Source organism: Pseudochaenichthys georgianus, chromosome 7 (genome assembly GCF_902827115.2).
Source record: "Pseudochaenichthys georgianus chromosome 7, fPseGeo1.2, whole genome shotgun sequence".
NCBI lineage: Eukaryota > Metazoa > Chordata > Actinopteri > Perciformes > Channichthyidae > Pseudochaenichthys > Pseudochaenichthys georgianus.
The window spans coordinates 40886788-40910027 of NC_047509.1; the positions used below are offsets into that span (position 1 = coordinate 40886788).

The 23240-nt window shown below is 41.9% G+C and overlaps 2 protein-coding genes and 1 pseudogene across 3 annotated transcripts; all 3 read left to right on the plus strand.

Moving 5' to 3' along the window:
• The window catches only part of LOC117448869 (NF-kappa-B essential modulator-like), a 45980-nt pseudogene that overhangs the window by 21548 nt on the left and 1192 nt on the right, over window positions 1-23240 (plus strand).
• On the plus strand, window positions 5696-14512 carry LOC117448867 (NF-kappa-B essential modulator-like). Of its 2 annotated transcripts, XM_034086161.1 has the most exons (8): window positions 5696-5842; window positions 5925-6026; window positions 6472-6657; window positions 8345-8406; window positions 12635-12737; window positions 12827-12942; window positions 13671-13823; window positions 14425-14512. In XM_034086161.1, exons 1-8 carry the CDS (start codon window positions 5711-5713, stop codon window positions 14495-14497), a joined length of 927 nt encoding a protein of 308 aa, XP_033942052.1. In that variant the 5' UTR covers window positions 5696-5710; the 3' UTR covers window positions 14498-14512. The 2 variants fall into 2 exon arrangements, with proteins under 2 accessions (XP_033942052.1, XP_033942053.1); XM_034086162.1 differs by lacking the exon at window positions 5925-6026.
• LOC139434162 (NF-kappa-B essential modulator-like) lies at window positions 14542-17580 on the plus strand. Its single transcript, XM_071203660.1, has 3 exons — window positions 14542-14552; window positions 14862-14997; window positions 17440-17580. Exons 1-3 carry the CDS (start codon window positions 14542-14544, stop codon window positions 17578-17580), a joined length of 288 nt encoding a protein of 95 aa, XP_071059761.1.

The window sequence follows — 23240 nt, forward strand, 5'->3', positions numbered from 1 at the left end:
TGGCGTTTCTTTTACTCTGGATAACTTTGTGAAGTAGCCTCAAATAACTTTGATAGGTTAGTGTTATGTGATGCATAGATTTTGTTTAAGGATTTATCGACAACATTCTGATATATTTATACGGTTAATAGTTATAAAATAATACAAATGATATTGGCATTGTTAGGGATAGAGCAATTAAGTTCTAGAGATATTAAAATTGTCAATTGTCTGTGTTTGAAACAAATGTTTAGCAATCAATTTCCTTCACCTTTTCTCTTCATCTTTACCAACATGCGTAGTTTACTTAAAGCACAGGAGAGAGGTCTTCTAAAGTTTGATTGAGCAGGAGAGTTTCTTTGTCCCCTGTTTCAGAGCACGCATCGAGCAGATGAAGCTGAGACACCTGGAAGACTTTCCAACAAGGGCGCCACACATTCCCCCCCCTCAAGGTACACACAAAGCCACACATTCAAAATAACAGGCACATAGATATAAAGTTACACCCACACGTTATATTAATATATTATTAGATATTATTAGATTTTTTATATTATAGATTTTATGGTCAATAAGATTTTGAACAAAAGCTCTTTGGTCACTGCTGCAAAACAACAGATCAGGGGCCTCATTCATAACGCCGTGCGTAGGATTCACGTGGGCAGGTTGCTTACGTAGTAGAAATCCAAAAAATAGGTACAGACATTTTCAGACATTTTCCGATACACCTAACATTGCGTACCGGCGAGGAAAGTGCGTACGGCACATCCTACGCCGGTTTCCCTTTATAAATCACATTCGACTCGAAATGCGGTGCAGCTTTTGCGGGCTTCACGTAACGCCCATATTTGCCTATAAATAGTCAAAGAAACGCCCATTCATTCATTCATTCTGACTGACTGCATGAAGAAGATAGCAGGAAATGACGACAGAACAGCTAAAAAAAAACTCTCACATCGTGTCAGATTTTGGGGAGGTCGAGATAAATCATATTGTTTGGTGGATGCAGTTTGAACCAGAGTAGCAGCATGGAGGTCGGATCGTCACCAAAATAAATAAATAAGTGGTCCGAAAAAGTTTAATGACAAAAAAAATACACATAGCCTTCCTCAGGCAGTGTGTTTGTACCGGGGACAGGAGACCCCCCCTTGATGAGAAACTCTAAGAAATGATCGGGGAATCCCTCCGGAGTGTAGTCATGACGACTGGATCTGAATTATGTTTTTGTATTTGGTGGCTTGTGTCCCAGCTGTCGATCAGCTGTGCGCAGCGTCTCCACTGCAGTCCCAAATGCATTTTTTTTTTAACAGTAGTGCAAGTTTTGGTATGAAAATAAGGAACTCTAACATTTGGAATCATTAACTGTATTACACAGTTAAAAAAAAACAGTAACACACACATTTATTTATAATGGCTGATGTCAACTAAAAAGAATGTCTTGAAAATATTTAAATAAATAATAAGAAAGTGTTTCAATCACAATCAATAAAAGGCAATACAGAACTGTATAACATCTCCTGATGTCAAAATATAAAATAAATACAATGATAAATATAAAAAAATCTGTACCTTTAGGAGCAATGTCTAACATGTGTAATTAACTTGTGAGTGTGTGTGAGGCCATTATGCCTAAATAAAGGTACTCAAGCTTTACTCTATTTTCAAGTTTTTCTTCAGAAAGATGAGTTTGTCTACGTTGTCAGTAGTGAGGGCAGATCTGTTGGCGGTAACTACGTCACCTGCCGTCGAGAAAACCCTCTCGCTGGGGACTGAGACTGACTCGGATGTGATTGAGCATGTTTGACGTGTTACCACTAGCTTACCGCACCGCTGTCGAACAACGCCGACACAACGTCCTCGTCCGATCCACAACTCGCACCCCATCATTGTTGTAGTCCACAGGGAACCCGAAATGTTCCCACACACCTGATTTAAAAGAAGCAGGTGGGTCTTCTAGCTCCTGTGTGTTGTGTGAACTCGCCATAGCTACTAACTGTTCTTCTTCATGTATTGTGTTCGTTTTGTCGTGTTTGGTTCTTGTTCTTCATTTGTTATTTACGGGCGGCTGGCTTTTAGGCGCAATACCGCCCCCCTGGATTATATATACTCCACTTCGAGCGATAGAACTATTAACAAAGCACTTATATACTAATAAAGGACTGGCTTATCTAAAGCCAGTTGAGTAGCACTTGAAATGTTTTTGCTCTATGAAACCTGATGTACTTATATGATTCTGTTTTCTTCAAGTTTGTATTTTGTTGGTCGAACGCACTTATTGTAAGTCGCTTTGGATAAAAGCGTCAGCGAAATGCAATGTAATGTAATATATAGTGTAATACTGCCCTGAGTGACAGACTTTTTTCCCACTCGTAAAAAAAAGGCGTATTCGCCGTGTGACTGCATGTGCCGAACCGTGACGTCCGAACTGTGACGATACGGGACGAATACGGATACCGTTACACCCTAGTATTTGGGTGGTCTATAGATATTTAGGACCAGAGCTCGAGAGGAGCATTTCAGCTGAAGGGCCACATATTCAAAAGAATCAAAGTTTCCATACGATGTCTTCCTGCATTGAAGGGAATCATTGAACAGAATAGCAACTCCACCCCCTTTCTTATGCATTCTTTCCTGACTCATAAAACTAAAGTTGGGAGGGGTTGATTCGATAAGAACAGCTGCACTGTTATTTGTTCAATCCAAGTTTCTGTTAAAAACATAAAATCGAGATTGTGCTCAGTGATAACATCATTGATTAAAATGTTTTTCCTGCCAAAGACCTGACATTTAATAAAGCTAGTTTAAGTTTGTTAACACACTATCAGTCATGTTTTTTGTAACAAGATGGCCTACCCGCTGTCAGCCTTCCATCTGGGCACAAACTTATCTCGTGCCCTCATTGGTCATGTGCGCGTTCGTGTTTGTTGGAGGAGGCGGGCTCTATAAGGAAGTAGCAGCCTCTAGCAGATTATCTCCGGTTGTGTATTTTCAAATTCTAGTGATCTCGAGCCGGTTTCTCTCAAATGTACCTACCCCACCTTTAATACGCCAAAAATAGAAAACACAATGATTGTTCACGAGTCCCAACACACGAGTCCAAGTCGAGTCTGAAGTCTTTTGGTCACGAGTCCAAGTCAAGTCTGAAGTCTCTGTGTGTGCGACTTAAGTGCGACTCGAGTCCGAGTCGCAGACTCGAGTCCCCATCTCTGGATTCTGGGAACAGATCCTCTGACGACACCGGCTGATATAGCCGGTGTCACGTGGGTCACAGGTGACTTTGTTGTTATTGGTACTCGAGCTGCGCATGTGCGCGACGGACATATCCAGTGCTTGAAGCACCGCCTCTGGCGGTCATCCGGGACTCATAGAACCGTAGTTACAGCCGTAACTATCGTTTTTACTAACCAGTATCAGTATGTTGTTACTTCGGCATCATTTTGAAACTTGTATTACAATTAAATCACGGTCAAATACGTTAATTTTGTTGTAGTTGGTATCTACCATAATATTTACATGAAGATAAGCCTCGAACATTCGCATCACTCTAATCGCTGGAGTTTCACCGCGGCTGTCAGCTGTGTTTACTCCTGTCATTCAAACAGGAGGACGCGCTGGAGAGGGGGTGGGGCTTATATCCATGTAAATACTATGGTAGATGCCAATATTTTACCATGATTTAATTGTAATACACGTTTCAAAATGATGCCGAAGTAACTACATACTGATACCGGTTAGTAAAAACCATGAATTAATGCTTTGACAAGTCTGCAGACAAATGTGTGAGGCCAGTTGGATGTGCTGCCAAATTCTCTGAAACGCATTTGATGGCTTATGGTAGAGAAATGAACATTCAATTGAAGGGCAACAGCTCTGGTGGACATTCCTGCTGTCAGCATGCCAATTGCACGCTCCCTCAAAACTCGAGACATCCGTGGCATTGTGCTGTGTGATAAAACTACACATTTTAGAGTGGCCTTTTATTGTGACCAGATTTAACAGAGAACGCTTGTGACACAGGGATCTTATTTTTTGTTTTCAACTAAGAAGCATCCTGCCAGAATGAGCAACAACTCTCCAGTATGCTTATATACGTATTACTTATACATTCATGCAGTGAAGACTTCTTTTAGGCCAACCTGGTGGTTTACATTGCAAGGGCTCCCTCAACAAAAAGCAATGGTATTTTTCCATTGGATTTCGTCTTATTGAAGAAAATTAGATCTGTGGACAGACAAACATTTATGACACTTACATGTTTTGTTCAGATAGATAATCTCAACATATTGACGCCACTTTTTAATGTTTGAAGTGGCGTGGTTTGCAATTAGCCGTGCCAAACAGAAATTGGAACTTTTTTCTCCCCAGGAAAGTACCTGCTCTCTAGCAGGGACTGAAAAGGTGGGAAAAGTTCTCATGGACTAAGTTCTCTTTTTGGTGTGAACCATAGGCGGCGCGTGAGGCTCAGGTTTGGGAAGGCTAAAAAACTTGTTTTACCTGACGCTGCCCGCCTCCGGCGTCTATAGAAAAGAGATCAACTCAGTGAAAGCACCGCCTGCTGACCAATCAGAGCTCAGTGTGCGGAGTTTAAATCTATCAAGTAATATCACAGGATAAAGGAAATACAGTTTAAACTGCCGTATGCAGAGAAGACGCCGACGTCACACTTATCATTCATATTACACTGATATCACATCATCAATCAGATCATCGATCATATAATATCATAATATATCATATATTTCCTTTTCTGAGTCAGCTTCTCGAGCCGTATCTGGCCGTGCAACACTTACACCTACAGTGTCACATATACTGTATGCAGAAGTGTTATTTTAAGCAACACATTAAGTTGACGAAACACTCAACTCAAATGTAGTTAAAGTCAGATCCACTCGTGTCTTAGACGGGGCAGTGATATCATAAACCTGTTGTACGCTTTCAACACTCGGTAGTTTATTTATTTTTTAACCAGTTGTTCTGTATTCTCCTTGCAGGTGCAACTCTGCGGCTTGTATCCTGGATTATATGTTTAAGTCATGGATGTTTAAAGTTCATATTTGTCTAATATTAGTTTACTTTTCATTAATGAAGTATGACGCTGCGCTGTCAGTACACTTGTCCCTGTTTGTGATTGGTCAAATGTTGCTAACCCCGCCCCTTTCACGTGAACGCGCTCTCAGCTGGAGAGAGAAACCCTGCCTTGATTTACCGAGTTGATAACCAGCGTCGTAGGACCGCTTAGCGAGATCTCGTTTGTTAGGGTTAGTTAAGATAACTCAAACATATCCAGGGTCTGTTGAACTGGCTTCGTAGTGCAGGGCACAGGTGGCTGCATAGCAGCGCTAATGCCAAAGACACAAACATTATACATTATATTTTTGTTTGACCAGGATGTGACAAAAATATTTGGGAAGGCTTAGCCTTCCCTAGCCTACAGTACCCGCCACCCCTGGTGTGAACGCAAAATCCCAGGAACTATCGGAACTAAAAGGGAAAAGTACTCCGGTGTGAAAGCACCTTTTCAATGGTGGAAGAAGTACTCATACCTATACTTATATATCATAGTTTAATTATTTGTTAATTTACATTTTGTAATAGCTAATAACCTGAATCTATAAAAGAACTAGTAACACATTTTGTCTGAGTAAAACGTAAAATATTGGCTTCCAAATTGTAGTGGAGTAGAAGTATTAAGTAGCATAACATAAAAATACTCAATTAAAGTAAAATACAAATGCCTCAAAAAGTACAATACTTGTACTTCACTACATTACTCCACTGCTTGTTTCAGACACTTGATCAGCGGGAGAAGAAGCGAGTGGAAGAGACGGATCAGAACACACAGACCATGCCACCTCGCAGCCTGGTAGGAGTTCTGACTGTTGTTTGATGGACTTTTGATTGAGTTTGTGTATCTTCATCTAACGAGTATGTCCATGTGTGTCTAGGGCGATGCGAGTGTGCATAGCTCCTTGAGTAGCGCCCTCCCCTCTCCCTCCTCCTCCCTTTCAGAGGTATGGGGGGAGAAAGTGGGCATGAAAGATGGCCAGGTGAGCATGCTCACTGCATCCCCCCCCATCCCCCCGATCCGATGCCTGACACCTAATCTTTGGCCCTCACCCCAAGTATAATGCTTCACCTCACCTTTGTTCTTATGCTTTTAGACAGCATATTTTATCAAAGTCACTGGACAATATAGATCTGTAGGTCGCAATGTATTTTACTTATATCTCCAAGCAGGAGCATCTGATTGAATGCTAGTCGGACTCCAGAAATGCCTCCACTTTAAATCTAATCAAACGAGTGATTCCTCTTTTAAATCCCTCTCCTCACTTTGTGTTCTCTCACATCTTGGTGTAGTTCCACATTGTGCTTGGTGTGACTCTTGCTGCCCAGGGGAAAGAGTTCTGTCTCTGTCCATTCCCTCCTGTTACCTCCCCTATCTCCCTGCACCCTTTCATCCCCCGTTCATTCACTTCATGTCTCTCTCCGCAGCCTGTGGAAGGTTCAAACGATTTCCTCCAGTTGCTGAAGAGCCACAAAGAGAAACTGGAGGAAGGGATGAGAGATCTGAAGAGGAAGAATGAAGAGCTGGAGAGGGAGAGGGAGGAGGGGGAGAAAGAGAGAGAGCGCATGCGGCGCTGCTTTGACCAGATGCGGAACAAACTGGCCCAGCCACAGGTAACACAGTCATCCAATCACAGGCCTTATACACAGGATCCAGAAGTTCAGATGTAAGGGTAGACACGAGAAAGTACAGCAATAACTAGAAAGTGCAGATCGCCGTCAGCTGTCTGAATGTATACTGACCCAACATCTAAATGTTTTTTCACTTTTAAATCATCTATAGTTGCAAAATATGTAATGTAATGAAAGACATTATTTATTTAGCTAAAACTATAGAAAAAGTCACACTCGTCTCCACTGTTCCAGCAATGACTAACTAGTTGGAAAGGCTCACGCTGCTCCTCCCCACTTGTTCCTTCTTTGGCTGCTGAGGAGACAGGGGGGCTTGCGTTTGTTGAAAGCAGACTTTTATTATTTTAAAAGATCAAAGAAGTTTAAAAAAGGAACAGCTGATGTACAAATGAGTTTTTGTAGTTTCCTTAGCTGTAAGCCAAACGCTGAGGAAGCGTCCGGTTAAGAGAAGTGAGCACAGAGACAGGCTGGACACTGCAGACGGTGAACTGCTGTAATGCATCGCTCTGTCTATCTCCATCCAATAGAAATGCGTGTTTTTGTCACCGACAGGATCGGATGGTTATTTTAGTGTTTGACAAGGAATAACTGTGGCTCGCTCTTTGTGAAGTCTTGTTCCTAAATCTCTTGAGATGCGAAGTCAGTGAGAGTTGGTTCAGTGTGTGTTGTTTTGGACATCAGAAAGCGTAGTTTTAAATCCATCCTGAGGGAAGGCTGTGCATCGATCAGCTGTCTGTGAATGTCTCCATGCCTAATACAGCGGTGCGGTGTTGACGTCTTCCGTAGGCCGACCCAGAAGTTACATCAAGGGCTCCCTTGACAAAAAGCAATGGCATTTTCCATTGGATTTTGGAATATTGCACAAAATAACCTCTGGGGCAAACACACATTTATGATACCGATGCATTATCAACAGGATTATCTTCACATATTAACACTGCTTTGTGATTTTTTAAAGTTTAAATGCAACTACTTTCTAGATATGTTATGGATACTGGCATAAGACATATCAGAATCAGAACCAGAATCTGGTTTATTGCCAATTAAGTTTACACATACGAGGAATTTGCATTAGTATGAACGGTGCACACAAAGACAGAAAGAGGAATGGGTTGTAGAAAAGCAACAACATTGTTCTGTTATAAAAACAATTTAAAGACTATTATAAGAAATAAAGACAATGTACACAAAATATAAATTCACAAAAGACTACATCAAGGTACAGTAAAAATATCACTAATGTTATAATTTAAAGTTTTAAAAGTGTGTGTGTGTGTAGGAGCCAAAATGTTTTTTTGTCCATTGTTTATTGTTTCTATTAAATCATCATTGTTTACACACAATTATTCACTTCCGGCATTCACACCTGCCTGTGTTCAAGCATTTAGTCCAGCTGTTGTGTTCTGGGTTGGTGTGGAAAGGAGAATGGGGGCGATTTGTTTCGGATACCTTTTGTTGATCGTATAGTTCTACTCTGGCTATTGTTGTTTTCTTTCTTATTTAAACTTTCTGAAATGTAAACTCAGGACAGACCGCTTATTGGGAGCTAGTCACAATGATTAGCCACGCTTAGCCTCTTCTGCGACATCATTTATTGACAGTTTTGTCGCTAAAGTGTGTGTAAATTAAATGTAATGTCGTGTTAAAGTGTTCTGTGAATGTTTTATAGGCAGTCAGCGTTTCTGACGAGGCTGCCCAACATCGCTCTGAGGCACAGCACTCCTCTGACTGGTGAGAGACATTTCTCTTCCTGGTACAACATACTGAATTGCATTGTGTGAAACTAACGACACTAAAGTGAATTTCTGTGTTAACCGAGTCGTCTTGGGCTGGGTGCTGTTGAATTAACTGTACTGTATATGTGCAGGAAACAGCATGCCTTTGTGTTTCTGCATTTCTTCTGCTTAACACAAGGCTGATGTTTGAGATGTCTTCCTCCTCCTCCTTCCTCTCTCTGTTCCCTTCTCCAGCTCGAGCCTGGCTAAACTCACAGAGCAGCTCAGGCCACACAGGGCAGGTGAGCCCACAGCTCTGTGTGGGCTTCTTTCACTGTGTGCATGCTGCCCTGCATGCCCCGTGTGTCTGTGCTCACTTTGTCATGAACGCTCATTTACTTTTCGTCGTGTTCTATTCTATACCAGTGGTTCCCAGCCGGGGTTACAGGGTTCTTGAGGGGATGGCAGGATGTCCGTAGAAACATTAGGGATTGCAATTTATTTCCACACCAAAATAAAATGTAGCCTGTTGATCGTGGTCTAGTTCAGCATCCACGAGTAAGGGTTCCTGCCGGGTTAGTGTGATTGTAACACCACTTCAGTCAGGGTGACCAGGCCCTTTCTCATTTAATCAAATCCCCCTCTCGGACTCCTCGGTCCTCCGGTAGTGACCCGGAAATGAATTTCAGCGCGCCATGTTTGAAGGACATCTCATTTCTCTAAATGCACTTCGAGGACCGAGGATCGAGCGTCGAGGAGGCTCTCTGGAGGAGCTATAACCGAGGATACCTGATGGCTCCTCCACGGTCCTCCACGGCTGCTTCGTGGATGCATTTCCGGGGAACAGAGATGTTTCAAAGAGTCGTGACGCACGGCCGGACTTATCTCAGCCAATGACAGCTCTGCATGCATCCCCTGGTTATTATTTTATTAACTGCTTTCATCGCGACGCGATGTTTACAGTGAGAACAGCTGTGAGGTCCGTGCAGAAAGCAGAGCAGTGTGTATAATATATATCACTCAGTAGAACAGGCCTACTCTTTTTGCTTTAGTTTAGTAGATATCTACAAACAAAGAGTCGATATTTTTCTAAAACCATTTAGTGCTTCACAATAAAATACACCACGGCTGTAGCCTGATTTAGGAGCTGTATATGCATGTGTGTGCTGTAGGTGTGTGTGGTACAGTGTGTGCGTAGATGCAGCGGACAGACAGGTCTCAGTTGGTTTGGTGTCCTCTGCTTACTTGTAATACTTGTAAATAAAACTTTTGGCCCGTAATTTATTTTCCACATTGTAGCGACCAGAGAGGGGGGGGGGGGAATATATCCAGTCTCTGATAGTGTTACGTTATTATGAGAGTGCTCTGCTTGATTCTGAAATTGTATATATTTATATAAATATATACATATATATATGTGTGTGTGTGTCCGCATCTGTATCCTGTTATTGTCTCATTATACCGCACTGTGAATGAATCAAAGTAAATATATAAGTCATCATGAACACATCTGTCCATCAGCTAGAGGCTGCTGTGCCTCCTGTCATCATTAATGGACGTCTCTTTAAGATGACCGCTCAGAGGAGAGGAGTTCTCATTTCTCTAACCGCCTGCTGCTTCCCCTCCTCTCTCCTCGGCTCCCCTCCTCGGCTCCTCCGCTCGCATCTCCTGTGGGCGGGACTAAGTATCGAGGAGGGGAGTCGGGGAGGGGAGTTCGAGAAATGAGAAAGGGCCCAGGTGTCTACCATGGATGTATAATAATAACTGGATACAGCGTCGGAGGCGGGGTCTCGTTCTTTCCTATGAGAGCTGCTCATTGGCGCATGAGGACAAAATGGCCCAACTTTTGAGAAACGTCACAGATTACCCATCATGCCTAGCCGTCAGAGCAGAAGAACCCGTATGTGCGCTCACAGAGCATGCGCCCCTTATGCCCCGCCCCCAGAGCTCCCACTCTCGGCTCAGTAGAATGAATGGAGAGAGAAAACAAATCTAGATTCGGCTTTTAGTGCATTTTACAACTTTAAGGACCAAATGATTATAATATGGCTATAAAATAGTTCATACTGGGTAATTGTTCCTCAGAGTCCGGCGCACTTCCTGGCGGCTTGGTGCCAACAAGCCGCATGTGGAACAAAGAGTGTGTTTGTGCGGGTCATCGTGGAAGCATGTTACTGCGATGCTAAGAGGTCGTTTGGATTTCTATATTGTCAATTCCACCCTAAACAAATTAAGATTTCTAATATTACTTAAAACGCTTCACTATAAGTTGATGTCCACATGATATAGGCTGGAGCTGGAGAAAAAAAACTCCCAAGTCTTACAAAAACTCTGGGAATCGCCCTCCACCGGCTGCACCCATAAGTAAATACATTTGTAGACTTTCTTTATTAACTGACATCTGACACAGCCAATGGTAATAGCCATCTTTTGCTTTCTGAATAGCCATTGGATAAAAGCCAAGTTTTGACTGTCTGGGTGACTGTCAGTTAAATGTGGGACATCTCAGTTTGTGGGAAGCCGGACAAATGATAACAATGCCGAGCAGCAAAGTGGGACACCTTGTAACCCTAACTGAAGATCATTCCATCATTGATGGACGGATTGGCATTGTCTTCATATCTGCACTTCCTGTCTTCTCATAAGGGTTAGCAGTAGCATTTGTTAGCTTCCCTTCCCATCATCTGGCAAAACCAATTGGACATAAAATAATTAAAGTATGTTTTACTAAAATAATTTTAGTGATATATTTATTTGAAATGACTGAAAAATGAAGATTTCAAATTCCTTTTCTGTCCTCATTGTATGAACGAGGCATGACTTTAGTGCACATTCAGATATCTATACTTGACATTATCATACCAAATTCAACTGTCATTTGATTTTCACAACTGCAGAGCTGCCTGCTGGCTACATGGCTGAAACTGATGTGAGGGCGGCCCCCCTGCACAGCCCCCTTGTTAGTTATTTAAATATAAAAAGATACAGGAGGTTTTCTGTAAAATCATAGCATCAGTTATTTGATATGAATGTGTGGTTCCTTGTAAGGCTATGCAGTCAGTGGTGGAGTGTAACTTGAATGCATGTATTTACTAACTGCAATTAAATACAGTTATGATATTTAAACTTCTACTCCACTACAGATGGTTTTTACAACATTTTGAATACATAATGTATAATTGTTTGCATTATGTAAGGTAAATGACCCAACAGAATAAAAAGGAGTTACAATTATCTCCTCAACAAACTACAACATTAAAATACACCTATGTTAATGCAACAATATAAAAAGTGGCATGGTTTGCAGGACAGGCACTTTTATTTGTAACATTTGTGTTGCTAATACCTCCATACTGAACAAAACAATTGGACTTTTGACTATTTTCACAGTGTAGTATTGCTACTTTGACTTTATGAAATGATCCTAACACTTCTTCCACCACTGCACAGAATTACCATTGATTAGTGATTCATTCATACGTATTTGAATAATTAGCCAGGGACAGTTGTCAATAACCAACTTGCTGCATCTTCTTAAGTCATTGTTATTGTGTAAATTATAATTAAATACATTTGTGAGTATTGTGAAAACTCTTTAATAATTGCAACTTTAATATAAGATCAATCGTTAGCCCAACTGTAATTATACATACAGTATGTGTGTAGATGTATAAATTGACATGCAGTGTTTCCCATACATTGATTTATTTGTGGCGGGCCGCCACAAATGGATCTCATAAAAAATAAAAATAATTTATTTTTATTTTTTTTAATGGATAGTGAGGTGGGCTGATGATCGGAAGGTTGCGAGTTCAAATCCTGCCTGGAACACCACTTGCCCTTGAGTAAGGCACTTAGCCCTCGGTTACTCCAGGGAGAATGTCCCTGTAATCGGTCATTGCAAGTCGCTCTGGAATAAGGCGTCTGCTAAATGCCTAAATTGTAAATTATATTTTTGGGAGAATAAACCCCACAGATACTCAACTGATACTCAACTCCGGTGTGTTTCACTCATTAACAACGCAACAGAGAGCAACAAGAACGTTGTCTACAGTAGCCATTAACTCGCATGTATTATCTTATTTGAGGGGGGGGTGGATGCGTGGGCCACCCGAATAGGTTAAGGGGCCTTTGGCTTTTCTTTTTTTGTGGCGGTGCCCCCACAAATAGAATGAAATTCTGTGGGAAACACTGTCATGACAATATGTGCTACTGTCTAGTGATGAGAGCGTTGTGTCCTGCAGGTACCGTGATTTGGAGGAGAAGCTGGATTACCTGCAGAAGAGTTCAGCTCAGCGGGACCGAACTGAAGCTCTGCTCAAACAGAAGGACAAGGACTGCGCTCAGGTCCGGACTGTGAACAGTTCTCCTGCTACTAAAGTTACAGATGGTGGCAGCATTTAAAGACTCTAAACTTAGATACGTTGTTTTCACAGCTGGCCAAGGACTGCGAGGCTCTGAAATCTCAAGCCACATCCCTGTTAGGAGAACTGAATGAGAGACAGAGCTGCCTGGAGAAGAGCGAGCATGAACGCAAAATGCTGGATGAAAAGTATGTGATAGCATTAATACAAAGCAGAGACGCTGTGTTCTATAACGACATATAACAATTGTAGGTTTAAAACAAATGATGTGGATGGAGGTTATAGTAAAACATAAAACAACTGTATATTGATATTTTACAGCAAAAATTGCTTAGTAGAAAAATGATTTGATACTAAAGTCATACAATTTAGACAATCTCTTATTTCTTTGAAATCAAGTCACACAAAAAACTTCCTGACTTTGTCTGGCAAGGTTGGATAAGCCTCATCCCACCACAGACGGCCGGCCTATTTGAAATATATGTTCCATTAGTTTTTACTTTAGCAGTTAGCAAATGCTCATGATGTTAGGAGTGATTACGCTGGGGTGATTGGTCTTGGGCATCATGAACAGATAAAGTGTTCCAACATGTTCCAAACTGCTAACTTCCACGTTTACAACTTCCTGTGGAATTCCTTGGTTACTGTATGTGTTGTAAAAAGCCAATTATTTGACTGAGTCAAAAGACCAGATGTGGTTTAGCAGATTGTAGGCGGGGCTTAATGAAAACGATGGTGTGGATGTTATGGGTCCAATGGGAAGAACGCTGGAGGATGCAGGGAAGAGTATTATTAGTATTTGTGTTTTCAAGGGTCAGGGAATGTTGGCTTAATTGCCACAACACAACACTGTATCCAGTTGTCTCACACATCCATGAAGTGCATGTGTTCTGATGTGTTCTCTCTCCGAGTGCAGGCTGTGCAGTAAGATGAAGGCGCTGCAGGTGGCCGAGCGGGAGCAGGAGCAGCAGAGGAAGCAGCATCACGTAGCCATGGACAAGCTGCTGCTGCAGACCCAGAGCCTGGAGACCGCCTTGAAGACAGAGAGACATGTGGTCACAGAGGAGAAGTGGGTCACACACACACACACACACACACACACACACACATATTCCGCATTGTGATGATGTTTAAACAGATTTATCCCAAAGAGGGAAATATTTACAAGTCATCACAATTGCAATATAGACACAATGAGGGAAGTAGTGCAGAGCAGTCCTGACCTACAAATGGACTTCATAAAAAATCCTTGTTTAATACAGATCCTATTAAAAAAAAAAATCACTCCATGATCATTTAATTGTATATTTTATTAATAATGTAAATGGTTTTTCATTCCCTCTAAAATCGGCCCTCATATTGCATTTACAAAATAGTGTAAAATAATTTGAATTGTTTATTTTTTCCAAATCATGTGACCCCAATATTTATTTTCCATTAATTAGAAAAACTGTTTTATCTTCTGCTCACAAATATTGAAAATACATATTTTCCGGACCAACACAATACAGTTGTAATGTTCAATTATCATTGTGAGGTCTCCTTCAAATTTGAAATGAACACTTCTGGGTTTCTTTCAAAGTTGTTCTAACACCGTTACCAGCCGGTTGCATTGCCGACATGTAATGCACTACTGTGTGTAAAGTTATGTTTCCTTTTTTTCCTCTTAGGAAAAAACTGACACAATTGCAGCATGCCTACACGTGTCTGTTTAGAGACTATGATACACAAACTGAAGAGTGAGGTAAAACACATTTAAAACAGCTCTTCACCTTTTAATGCTTGCTATGAAGCTCGTGTATTGTTGTGTTAACGTGTGTGTGTGTGTGTGTGTGTGTGTGTGTGTGTGTGTGTGTGTGTGTGTGTGTGTGTGTGTGTGTGTGTGTGTGTGTGGTGTGTGTGTGTGTGGTGTGTGTGTGTGTGTGTGTGTGTGTGTGTGTGTGTGTGTGTGTGTGTGTGTGTGTGTGTGTGTGGTGTGTGTGTGTGTGTGTGTGTGTGTGGTGTGTGTTGTGTGTGTGTGTGTGTGTTGTGTGTGTGTGTGGGTGTGTGTGTGTGTGTGTGTGTGTGTGTGTGTGTGTGTGTGTGTGTGTGTGTGTGTGTGTCCCAGGGGAGGCGCTCTGTGCCGCCGGCTGGAGGAGGCGGAGCGGGCGCTGGCCCTGAAGCAGGACCTCATAGATAAACTGAAGGAGGAGGTGGAGCAGCAGAAAGGCTCTCTGGAGACCGTGCCCGTCCTCACTGCACAGGTACAGCATACGGAACATCTCACTTCCATGCAATACATTATAGGAGCCATTAACAGCTTTTTGATTTAAGATGGAAAGATCTAACAGATATATTGTTTTCTTGGACCGAAGCTGAGGACAGCAGAATGACTGTAGTCAATTATTGACACCCTATTTTTTTTCTTGAGTTACAGCATTATTAATGAAATCTAATTTTTAGAAGAGATAAGATATTTATGTAATCTAATATATATATTATTATGTGTTGATATCGGGCACCTTCTTTGTGAATGAATGACATCAGTGTCCACCTGTGGGGGGCAGGCTTTAAAAGGACGAGACACTTGGGGGGTTTGGGTTAGATTGCGGGAGGCCTACAGGTTTCCGATCACATTTAAGTGCATTATTCTATAGTGAATCACATTATTAGGGCATTGTTCTATATAGTAGATAACATTTATTTGGCACATTTTTCAAGTATTTTTGGCACATTATTTAGTGCTTTTTTTGTCACCTTTTCTTTGCCTGATCACGATAGTGATATCTAGATTTTATTTTATTTTTCTGGAAAGTCAACCAGAGTGTGTGAACGCAGTCCGAGACCTCTTAAGTGAACTAAACAACCGGACTAAAATAGGTGGTCTCGGAGCGCTTGCTTGCGAACTCTGGAGCGGTTCATTGCTGGTGTGAACGCAGTCCGCACCAAAACATAGTCCGTAGTATTTACGTGTCACAAGAACGCGGATATCTTCAAAAATCTTTAGCGAAAGAGTCTTTCAAGACATCCGCGGTTGTTTAGTTAAAGAGTGAAGCAGAATGAAGTGTTGAACAGTGTCGTGTAAAGTAAAAATGCTCCGTCAGCTACATAAAAGTAAGAACATCTGTCGTCGGTGAAACGCCCTCCTTACTGCAGAACGTCTCTCATTATATGTCATTATGTCATCATAATGTTTTTTAACCGATGTTGTCTGATTATATAATCATATGCGCGGGCTGCTAGTGTCTGTTGATCTCCAGATTAACAGCCGCATGAGAATAACCTGCCGAAAGTGCCGATGCTCCATGGCGGAGGCTCCGGTAGAAATTGCCGGGATTTGCGTTTTTACCCCCTTAATGTCCGACCAATGGTTGAACAGCATTTCCGAGCACATGACTTGTGTTTAAAGTTTATAGTCCGTTTGAGTTTTGCCAGTGTGAACGCAAACCGAACCTTCTGAAAAATGAAACAATGTAACAAACTGTGGTCTGGTGCGCACCAGAGAGCGGACTATTAGGTGTGAATCAAGCGGCAAACTCTGGGGAACAGCCGGGAAGCCAATACGGAAGTGCCACACACTGCAGTTCATACATGGGCCGCTAGGGACTGGCTGCAGAAAGGAGCAATTTCCATAGACCCCCATGTTAAAATGCCCAACTTTACAGCAGAAAAAAACATGTTTCTACCCATGGATGCAATACATATTATTATCGATATAGTTAGATTCCACCTTCATGATTATGAATCTGTGAGTGAATTGTTTTCTAACATGAACCTTTTATTTATATTGGGTCTTAACGTTTTTGCATAAATTAGGGCGTGGTCACGTTGATGGCCACATACATGCCTCACTGTCAGCTAACAGCAACTTGTCCACTCTGCTAGGCTACAACCATAGAGGCTACAACGTTAGTTAGTCATAGTACTTGACCCTTTAGCTTTAGCCGTGTTCGTGGTGATTGTGCATTTTACGGAATATTGTTACAAATACCAGACAATTAAAATGTCGTGCTGTGCGCTTGAATGTACTAACGGAACTTCCAAGAAGTCTAAAATGATAATATTATACATGTTAACCCCGTTCGCAGGTGTTTGTGTGCTTGGTAGCTTAGCTTGTTACTTATTAGCCAGCTAAGCCATACATATACATTTAGTGTATGATTCAGCCTTGGGTAAGACTCAAGGCTCCGTTAGGTCCGGGCGGTGGAGTCCGTCTTTTCTCAACGTGTGAATGACAAGCATTAAGAATAACAAAATATAACTAATTCTCTTGCAGATTGTCTCATTTGATTATGAATGTAACGTTTATATAGGGGAACTATACTGTTAGCAGTAACTTGGTATTCATGTATTTCATGTTAGCTTTGCTTCTTAGCCTGAGCTAGCTCTGTTTACTTCCAGTTCGGAGGAAGCAGGTCCCGCCTCGGCTCCGCCTCTTTGCCCTTATTTGGAGCAGGCGGGATTAGACTCTGACGTCACAGTCGAGCCGTTAGTGGCCGACTCCGCCTACTAAGGGCTTCACGGCAACTCTGCAGAATCCTATGGGTGACGTCACGGACACTACGTCCATACAGTCTATGGTGTGAATGCACCGAAGTGCTCCATCGACTAAAAGCAATGTGATTCTTTCATTGGGTTTTGTAATATTCCAGAAGAAAACACACACGTTTATAATACTTACACTGTTTGTTCGTGTATTTGCTCAGGCTGAGATCTACAAGGCAGATTTCCTAGCAGAGCGAGAAGCGAGAGAGAAGCTGAACCAGAAGAAGGAGGAGCTGCAGGATCAGCTGACTCAGGCCCTGACTGAGATTGACAGGCTCAAACAGGAAGCCACATCACGGTAAAAAGAAAGTCTGAAGGTGGACAAATCACCATGAGAATGATTTGTTTCCTGGATGTGGGCATGCAGTCCTTAATGCACCGCCACACTGTCAAAAGGTCTTGCTGTGAGCTCCAGCTGGCTATTTTTTTTCTCTGTTTATATCATTTGTGGTCCAGGGTTACATAGTCCTCCATGCTGAATTCCTCTCCTCGCCCTCTAATCACATGCTGCATCAGCATCTGGAGGGGACTTTAGCTTTGCTGCTGCAGCATCACAGGCAGGGCTGTTGGCACTTCAGCCAATACAGAGATTTGGAGAGATCTATTTTTTCATTCTATAGAGAAGTTGTTGAGGAATATGTACTGGAGGCTTTCCTGTAAAACATTGATGGCGTTTCTTTACTCTGGATAACTTTGTGAAGTAGCCTCAAATAACTTTGATAGGTTAGTGTTATGTGATGCATAGATTTTGTTTAAGGATTTATCGACAACATTCTGATATATTTATACGGTTAATAGTTATAAAATAATACAAATGATATTGGCATTGTTAGGGATAGAGCAATTAAGTTCTAGAGATATTAAAATTGTCAATTGTCTGTGTTTGAAACAAATGTTTTAGCAATCAATTTCCTTCACCTTTTCTCTTCATCTTTACCAACATGCGTAGTTTACTTAAAGCACAGGAGAGAGGTCTTCTAAAGTTTGATTGAGCAGGAGAGTTTCTTTGTCCCCTGTTTCAGAGCACGCATCGAGCAGATGAAGCTGAGACACCTGGAAGACTTTCCAACAAGGGCGCCACACATTCCCCCCCCCTCAAGGTACACACAAAGCCACACATTCAAAATAACAGGCACATAGATATAAAGTTACACCCACACGTTATATTAATATATTATTAGATATTATTAGATTTTTTATATTATAGATTTTATGGTCAATAAGATTTTGAACAAAAGCTCTTTGGTCACTGCTGCAAAACAACAGATCAGGGGCCTCATTCATAACGCCGTGCGTAGGATTCACGTGGGCAGGTTGCTTACGTAGTAGAAATCCAAAAAAATAGGTACAGACATTTTCAGGACATTTTCCGATACACTAACATTGCGTACCGGCGAGGAAAGTGCGTACGGCACATCCTACGCCGGTTTCCCTTTATAAATCACATTCGACTCGAAATGCGGTGGCAGCTTTTGCGGGGCTTCACGTAACGCCCATATTTGCCTATAAATAGTCAAAGAAACGCCCATTCATTCATTCATTCTGACTGACTGCATGAAGAAGATAGCAGAAATGACGACAGAACAGCTAAAAAAAAGACATCTCACATCGTGTCAGATTTTGGGGAGGTCGAGATAATCATATTGTTTGGTGGATGCAGTTTGAACCAGAGTAGCAGCATGGAGGTCGGATCGTCACCAAAATAAATAATAAGTGGTCCGAAAAAGTTTAATGACAAAAAAAATACACATAGCCTTCCTCAGGCAGTGTGTTTGTACCGGGGACAGGAGACCCCCCCTTGATGAGAAACTCTAAGAAATGATCGGGGAATCCCTCCGGAGTGTAGTCATGACGACTGGATCTGAATTATGTTTTTGTATTTGGTGGCTTGTGTCCCAGCTGTCGATCAGCTGTGCGCAGCGTCTCCACTGCAGTCCCAAATGCATTTTTTTTTAACAGTAGTGCAAGTTTTGGTATGAAAATAAGGAACTCTAACATTTGGAATCATTAACTGTATTACACAGTTAAAAAAAAACAGTAACACACACATTTATTTATAATGGCTGATGTCAACTAAAAAGAATGTCTTGAAAATATTTAAATAAATAATAAGAAAGTGTTTCAATCACAATCAATAAAAGGCAATACAGAACTGTATAACATCTCCTGATGTCAAAATATAAAATAAATACAATGATAAATATAAAAAAATCTGTACCTTTAGGAGCAATGTCTAACATGTGTAATTAACTTGTGAGTGTGTGTGAGGCCATTATGCCTAAATAAAGGTACTCAAGCTTTACTCTATTTTCAAGTTTTTCTTCAGAAAGATGAGTTTGTCTACGTTGTCAGTAGTGAGGGCAGATCTGTTGGCGGTAACTACGTCACCTGCCGTCGAGAAAACCCTCTCGCTGGGGACTGAGACTGACTCGGATGTGATTGAGCATGTTTGACGTGTTACCACTAGCTTACCGCACCGCTGTCGAACAACGCCGACACAACGTCCTCGTCCGATCCACAACTCGCACCCCATCATTGTGTAGTCCACAGGGAACCCGAAATGTTCCCACACACCTGATTTAAAAGAAGCAGGTGGGTCTTCTAGCTCCTGTGTGTTGTGTGAACTCGCCATAGCTACTAACTGTTCTTCTTCATGTATTGTGTTCGTTTTGTCGTGTTTGGTTCTTGTTCTTCATTTGTTATTTACGGGCGGCTGGCTTTTAGGCGCAATACCGCCCCCCTGGATTATATATACCTCCACTTCGAGCGATAGAACTATTAACAAAGCACTTATATACTAATAAAGGACTGGCTTATCTAAAGCCAGTTGAGTAGCACTTGAAATGTTTTTGCTCTATGAAACCTGATGTACTTATATGATTCTGTTTTCTTCAAGTTTGTATTTTGTTGGTCGAACGCACTTATTGTAAGTCGCTTTGGATAAAAGCGTCAGCGAAATGCAATGTAATGTAATATATAGTGTAATACTGCCCTGAGTGACAGACTTTTTTCCCACTCGTAAAAAAAAGGCGTATTCGCCGTGTGACTGCATGTGCCGAACCGTGACGTCCGAACTGTGACGATACGGGACGAATACGGATACCGTTACACCCCTAGTATTTGGGTGGTCTATAGATATTTAGGACCAGAGCTCGAGAGGAGCATTTCAGCTGAAGGGCCACATATTCAAAAGAATCAAAGTTTCCATACGATGTCTTCCTGCATTGAAGGGAATCATTGAACAGAATAGCAACTCCACCCCCTTTCTTATGCATTCTTTCCTGACTCATAAAACTAAAGTTGGGAGGGGTTGATTCGATAAGAACAGCTGCACTGTTATTTTGTTCAATCCAAGTTTCTGTTAAAAACATAAAATCGAGATTGTGCTCAGTGATAACATCATTGATTACAAATGTTTTTCCTGCCAAAGACCTGACATTTAATAAAGCTAGTTTAAGTTTGTTAAACACACTATCAGTCATGTTTTTTGTAACAAGCTGTGGCTGACATGGAATCACTGCTAAATTAGATAAACTCACACAAACGTTTGAGCACTTCCTGTTTCTAAAATGATTCACCGCTCTTAATCTATTACCTATCAACACAGATATCGGCAAAGCTATAGGCAGGCAGGGCCCCGGCATGTCCTGGAAAGAGTTGAGAGTGCCATACGCCCTTGAGCCTGGACCCATCACATATCAGTAAGAGTTTGTTGCGTTTTGTACACACACATCCTTATCAGGAGACGGGGGAGATGGTGCGGGGGTAAAGGACATGCTGCCAGGGGGGGGAGGTGGTTGACGTAGGCGCGGTGATGAAGACGGGGGAGATGGTGTGCGTCTCTGCAGTGATTTTGGTGGGCATATTGTCATACTGATATTCTGTACACACAGTGAAGACCACTGAGACAAATGTAACATTTGTGATATTGGGCTATATAAATAAACATTGATTGATTGATTGATTGATTGATTGATTGATTGATTGATTGATTGATTGAGTTTGGTTTTTGAAATCCAGGAAGAAATCGGTGCCAACCCTCTGTATCTCCTTCATGTGTTCAACGATCTCCAGGATGGTGGGCGAGGGTGAAAGGGTGAACGGAGTATCCTCAAAGGCGTTGACAGGGGGGGGGGGGGGTGACGGGCAGTGGAGAGTCCTCCATGTGTATCATAGGTCTCCCATAATCAGAACATTCCTCAGTGCACTGCAGTGATAATTCTTCAGGGTTTTCTGAGCGATGTGTTGTGTCTTTCTCCTGTTTTGATTTCTCTTGCCGCTTGTCCTTGGCAGAGGGAACAGATTGATGACGCAGGCAGTTGAATATGTTAGAGATAAACAATTTCACTCCTGACTTGTTCAGGCAAACTCCATTTGCCTTGAAAATATGTCTGCGGTCCCAGAAAAAGTTAAAATTGTCAATAGAATGGTCAGTACAGGCAGTTGAAAGCCAGGTGTTCAGTGCAAACAATCTGCTGAATCTCTCCACTCCTCTTCTGACTGGCGGTAGAGGGCCACTGATGAACACCTCTGCATTAGAGAGCTGGCAGTTTCCAACAAACATTTAAAGTCTTCTTTCAGCACTTCTGACTGTTGTTTCACAACATCATTTGTTACAATATGTAGTACCACATTCTTCACAGTCGGATGTTCAGCCCCAATATGCAAGATCCTCTCAGCCAAGTCAGAGACCACATCCTTGGGAAAACAGAGTACTTTGGTGTTGTTCTTATTACACAGACCTTTTACATCTCTTACAACAGAGTCACCCACAATCAGAGTTTCAGGCCCAGTCGTTAGCTTTCCCTCTAGCCTTTTACTTTTGGAGTAGCTATTGGTCCTTAACCTGCTGTGTGAAGAGGACGGGTTATCCAGGTCATCAGAAAGGGATCTCCGGTTCTCGGTCAGCGGAGCATATCTGTTCTGGATTGGCACACTTGGTGGTTTAGGAGGATTGTTTGTAATTCTCCCTTTAGCAGCTGTCCACTGCTGTTTCCTAGTATGAATAGGGGTTCAAGAGGCGCTCTTCCTGGGTGATAACAATGCAGGCCAGCCGGTCGCATCACAGATTTCTGAGCGCTGGGCTCTGCCTGTTATCCGTCCTCCCAAATCCCATGGAAATGATTTACTCTTAGGCTTTGCACCCAGAGACTTCCAGGGAGGACTACCACTTGTAGATTTATTACCCGGTACACAGCCCTCCTGTTCCTTGGAATCCTTGTAGCTGCTAACTAGCTGTGAGTTAGCATACCCTTCTCCATTATTTTTGCAACACTGGTAAAGTGGTGTCATTCCCACGACATAGTCCATTCACTTCCACGTTAACTTCCAACCGTTGCATTTTCATTTCCAACACAGCTATCTTCTGTATACGTTTGTGGAAGTCATCTGTAGAGAACGGAGGCATTTTGCTACCAACTAGCTTAAGCTAAACAGCATGCAGTAGCCTACCAGGCTTTAGCTGTTGCTAGGCCACGCTACTGTAAGACTGAGGTCGTAGTAAAAATGTTGAAATATGGCTGAAACCCTCCGTTTACGAAGATGAACTGTCCCAGTGATAAGTTAATGTCCAGGAGCCGCTGCTCGAAGTTTTCAGAGAATAAGAGTAGGAAAATCAGCATAAAAAGTAAGCAGAGGCAGGAGCAAGCAGAAAAGCGTCTGCACTGTCATAGTATAGTATTTTTTAAGTTAAAATATTAGCCCAGGTGCTTGATTTCAAATGCAGTGGACACTTGAGTATCATTTGTAAGTTTTGCTGCCCCTAAGCAAACACAGAATATTTTGACTAAGCACCGTATATAGGTAATGTACTGATTTTAGTTGACTAACTTGTGTGCAGCATTATCAATGTAATTGATGGATTTGAAAGAAGAAGGCTTTTGAGTAGTGTGCTACTGTACTGAATGTTTGTGGTCACTTTATAAAACAAAAGGGAAATGTGTCAGAAGCTATTTTAAGATGC